The sequence below is a fragment of the Asparagus officinalis genome, chromosome 8 (genome assembly GCF_001876935.1).
Source record: "Asparagus officinalis chromosome 8, Aspof.V1, whole genome shotgun sequence".
Classification (NCBI taxonomy): Eukaryota; Viridiplantae; Streptophyta; class Magnoliopsida; order Asparagales; family Asparagaceae; genus Asparagus; species Asparagus officinalis.
The window spans coordinates 51,005,351-51,010,622 of record NC_033801.1 but is presented as its reverse complement, the minus strand read 5'-3'; the positions used below and the strand labels follow the sequence as shown (position 1 = coordinate 51,010,622).

General features: G+C 38.1%; 1 protein-coding gene across 1 annotated transcript in view; it reads right to left on the bottom strand.

The window, feature by feature from the left end:
- Window positions 1–2,674, bottom strand: part of LOC109820614 (syntaxin-61-like) — an 11,590-nt gene extending 8,916 nt beyond the window's left edge. Inside the window, exons 1-2 of the mRNA XM_020386789.1 lie at window positions 2,566–2,674; window positions 2,307–2,386 (exon numbers count right to left, since the gene is read on the bottom strand). Of these exons, the coding sequence (XP_020242378.1) occupies window positions 2,307–2,360 (54 nt within the window). The 5' untranslated portion in view covers window positions 2,361–2,386; window positions 2,566–2,674. The remainder of the gene's footprint in view (window positions 1–2,306; window positions 2,387–2,565) is intronic.

The following is a 5,272-nucleotide window of genomic DNA, read 5'->3' as shown; positions in this document are numbered from 1 at the left end:
TCCCAAAAGATCCTACCATTCATCATCATCATCAAATTACCTTTCTTTATTCGATTCACTATGGATATTCCAGCAGACTTTCTTAGATATATCATGACAATCCATTGACCTTCAAACATTAAAAGGACATTTATGACATACTGTATCTTGTATGCTGTTTACCCAAAGGTTCCCTTCTGGTTCCAATGCTACACCAGGCCCCTTGATTTACCAGAAGAGACTATAAGCAGAAAATGATATATAGCAAGGGCTTAATCTTGAACATTGACTATTGGGGTTAAAAATTATTACAGAATGCAAACAAGATTCTGATGCAGGCCTAAGATATTGGATAACTGTCTCATCCATAATATACAAACAGATTTTTGGCACTTCAATCCTCCTTAGTTGCAAACGACTTTCTAGGCATCAACTTCATGACTTGTAAATCTACCGAAACTGCTGCAGGTTCAGTGTACAACAAAAAGAACAACAATGCAATAAAGACAATAACAATATAAAAGAGACAAAATCCTTTTTATACCAAATATCTTGGATCAAGTAAATGAATCATTTCTCCTCATTCAGGTCTATTAACGGCAACGTTTGAAAAAGCTTTTTGAAACTCGCTTTGGAAAATCATTGTGAAACTCAAATGAGACGTTGTTTTCCCTTGAAGCTTACACCTCATCACTAAAAGTATAACTTAAGTGCACACTTCACGCTCCAATGAAGTGCTACTATTTTTAAGCTTGTGCATATAAAAAGATTTTTAACTAAAATTAGAATGTGTGTCTATAAATAACCATGTGACAACACGTCCTCGTCAATATAACATTTAAACTTAGTTTATTATGTCCATGTGACTATGACTAAGATATATTTCTTATATATGTAACTTAGTTTATTATGATTTGTGTCTATACTTATCATATTTAATTCTTATTTACTAAAGAATACTTGTCCATCTATTTGTAAACTATTATACCTATACATATTATATGTTTATAACATTTATAAGTTTAAAAAATATGCTTAAATAAGGCTTACGCCTCACACCTTGAAACTTAGCCTACCTTCATAAAAGTGTCCAATGCTTCGCCTTGTGCTTCTAATTTTTCCTAACATTCTAAGGGTCAAATCCAATTTTAGATAAAGCTACTTCATCCTACTTTTACCACCTCCCCCACTACATATATATGCAAGTTTTCATCCACACCATCTCAGTCACGCCCCAGGCAAACAAGCCTATTGGAACAACGTACGCCATTGGACCCACCGAGTGCAACACATTGTTTGGCTCAAACCACTCCCAAACTGACTAGCCAATACTGCACTTGGCTTCCATGGCTCATCATTTAAACTCATCAATGTCTCTGCTAATACTCAAGTGTGGAACTAGTGGGGTTGGGGGTATCTATCACACATTTGGCAACAATACTGTAATGGACCGTTGTCATGATGTGACGAGGACGTCATGTAGTTAAAGGTGGCAGAGACATCCAATAAAATAATTTTAAATTGGGGTGTGATGGTCTCAACCAATTATCTATAATCGGAGCTATCACTATGTTCTAATAAATCCCTTATCTTATAAATCTTTATTTCTTTTAGGGGCTGTTTGTTTCCATGAATTTTGCATTCGGCATTAGAAAAATGGGACCCAGAAGTTAAACATCATGGATGTTTAACAAATACACTGTTTGCTTGTCAATTTTTACACATGGATTTACAGTTGCCACATAGGATAAATGGATCAAATAAAATTCCCTAATGTTGTGTTGATTTTAACCGGATTTGTGAACTTAGTCACATATCCTCAATAAAATTCATGTACAACCAAACAAAAGTTGTCTGGATTATATTCCTCATGCAAATCCTCTTTAATATCCATCACAAACAAACACGATTTTAATTATGGGTTTTTTCAAAATCCATTATATGCATCAAGATTAATCCACAAACCAAGCATCCTCTAGTGACCTTCTGTTACTTATAGTCCAACATTCTAGCTCACAAAATATTGCAAAGAGCTTTCCTTCAGTTTCATGAGTATCCCCGGATCATATGCTATTTGCTATTTGACAATTCCTCCCCCCCACCACTATAACTAAGAAATGAATGCTTGAGCATTTGACTATGTTCTACTTTCTCCGCATAGCTTAGCCAGAGTTAAATTCCACTATATATAAATTCTCTACCCCAATTTATAGTCTCACCAACTAATAAAGATCCTACTTATGTATAGTAATCAATGGATCTATCTCCTCCCCAATTACTCCCATTCTATTTATTGGTCAAGTAAAACATAAAAAAATTACACTTACTGATTCCTGGATCTCCTCTTTAACTATATAAAACGGATCTTGAGCCGAACTCATCTCCGTAGAACAACAGATCTCAGATCCTGCAAGTCAAAGGACACTGTCAGCAGATCTCACTACAAAATCATAGAAAATGGAGTGAAGATTGGTAAGAATTCGAACTTTTTCAGTCAGATAAGGAAAAAATTAGGTGAAATTAGGGTTTGGGATTATGAAGAAATAGGGCAAATTTGAAGGGAAAAGAGACTGAGAGAGAGCTCACCGGAGCTCCGCCTTATTTCCGGTGTCGACGGCGGGTGAAGAGAGGGAAGGAGAATAAGTAGGGGAGGATCCGGTCGGGTCGAACTGATCAAATATCAGATCCGGGACAAATTTTCAAAACCAAACCATTTGATGTTTTTATTGCAAAAAACGACCCGTTTCACATTTATTTAGAGAAACCGACCTGGTTTCAGTACTGTCGCTGAAATCAGGTCGGGTTTTCTAAAAAAACTTTACGAAACTTCACGGAAGTTCAACTCCCGTGAAGTTTAGTATGTTTTTAAACTTCACGGGAGTTGAACTCCCGTGAAATTTATTACGCTCATTAAACTCCACGGGAGTTCAACTCCCGTGAAGCTGCAGGGTAAAATCCCCAGCGAGTAGCTCGCTGGGAAATTAGCCTGCAGCTTCACAGGAGTTGAAACTCCTGTCTGAAGCTGCAGGCCAGATTTCCAGCGAGCTACTCTCGCCTGGGATTTGCCCTGCAGCTTCACGGGAGTTGACTCCCGTGAACGCTGCGGGCTATATAAACGAAGCGAAAGAGCCCCTCCCCAGTTCTCTCTCCCGCAACCGGCCCCAAAACCCCTAACCTCTCTCCGCCGCCGTCCAACGTCATTTCGACCCAGCCCCCAATCCGACCGCAGCACTCCTTTCTGACGCTTGCCCTTGATTCGACCGTCGAACAGTCAACTTCGCCAGATTTCGACAATTTGAGGTAAATCCTCCCAAAATTTAGATTTTCTCTTAATTTCTTGTAATTCTTCGCTATTTAATGGTGATTATATGTAAAAAATTATATTTTAGAATTGTTAATTGTGAATTTTTATGCATTTATGGTGAAGAAACTTAAATAATTTTGTCGATTTAGAGGTAACACTATTTAAGTTTTCTCATCATAAATCATAGAAAATTCACAATTAATTTTTAAAATATAATTTTTCATATTTAATCACCATATTACGGTAGGAAATTACAAGAAATTAAGAGAAAATCTAATTTTGGGGAATTATACCCTTCAAATTGTCAAAAATCCGGCGAGAGTTGACTGTTCCGGCGTGGAATCAAGGGCAAACGTCGGAAAGGAGTGCTAGCGCGGTCGGAATCAATGGCCTGGCGCGTCGGATTTGGGGCTGGGGTCGGAAACGACGTGGAAGCGCGGCGAAGAGAGGTTAGGGTTTGGGGCGTTCGAGGAGAGAGAACTGATGGAGGGGTTGTCGCTTCGTTTATATGCGCCGCCACAGCCTTCCACGGGAGTCTCAACTCCCGTGAATACTGCAGGGTAAAATCCACAGCAGTAACTCGCTGGGGAATCTGGCCTGCAGCTTCACGGGGTTGAACCCTGTGAAGCTGCAGGCTAATTTCCGCAGCGAGTAACTCGCTGGGAAATCTGGCCTGCAGCTTCACGGGAGTTGAACTCCCGTGGAGTTTAATGAGCGTAATAAATTTCACAGGAGTTCAACTCCCGTGAAGTTTAAAAACATACTAAACTTCACGGGAGTTGAACTCCCGTAAAGTTTTTTAAAAAAACCGACCTGGTTTCAGCGACAGCGCTGAAACCAGGTCGGTTTCTCTAAATAAATCTGAAACGGGTCGTTTTTTGCAATAAAAACATCAAATGGGTTGGTTTTAAAAATTTGTCCATCAGATCCGCCATATTCACGTTAGTTACCTGCGAAGCAGTGGCGAATCCACGCCCTATCATGTGGTGGTTCAAATTTTATTTTTTCAAGTACTACTATTGGAGACGTAAAAAAAAATTAGTAAGAAAGCAAAAAACTATTTTTAGAGAAGCAAAAATAAAGAAAATAGGAGAAAAGTAGATATATAAAAACAATTATTTGGCTTATCTTCATAAATGGATACATTGAAAGAAAAAGAAACAAAAAATAAGGTGGAGGTAAAAAAAGAAAGAAAATAAAGTAGAGAACTTGGTTGGTAATAGCAAACTAAGAAAGCTTTAGGAGTTTTGAACCTGTGACCTCTTAGAACATAGCAACACTAGTACCGCTGGGCTATAAGTCACTTATGTTTACTAACAGATATATATAATATATATAGAAAACTTATAAATATGAGGTGGTTCAACTGAACCAGTTTGAACAGGCATGGGTCCGCCCCTGCTGCGAAGTGTGGTAAATTTTGATGAAAAGCACATCCACTGTGCTCATTTTCACTTTTGTACCCTGAAGTTCACCCTTTTTTGCTCCAAACAAAAAGTAAATAAATAAATAAAGGATGTGTTCGTCCTTCACTTTTCTACGTTGATGTTCTCAAACAATAAATTTTTTTAATTTAATTTTATTGTGGGAGAGACGTCAATTTCAAGAACTTTTATATCGTTTAAGCAATCAAGTTACTCAAGCAAGAAACTATGAATGGGTGGGGTGGGGTGGGGGGGTGTGCGTTGTAAGCAGTTTAAGAGAGAGAGCATATATATTAGGTGGGGATAATTTTGCCTTTGTAAGATGATTTTGAGGGTGGGGTGGGGTGGGGGTGGGGAGTTGTAAGCAGTTTAAGAGAGAGAGAGCATATATATTAGGTGGGGATATTTTTGCCTTTGTAAGATATTTTTGTCTTTTAACATTAGACAGTATAAGGGCGGTAATAACAAAACTTAGAGATTAATTCATCTATTGGTTTTCCCAAAACCAAAATGACCTAAACTACATGAGCCATAGTAACCACATTTGTTGAAGGAAAAAAGCAAG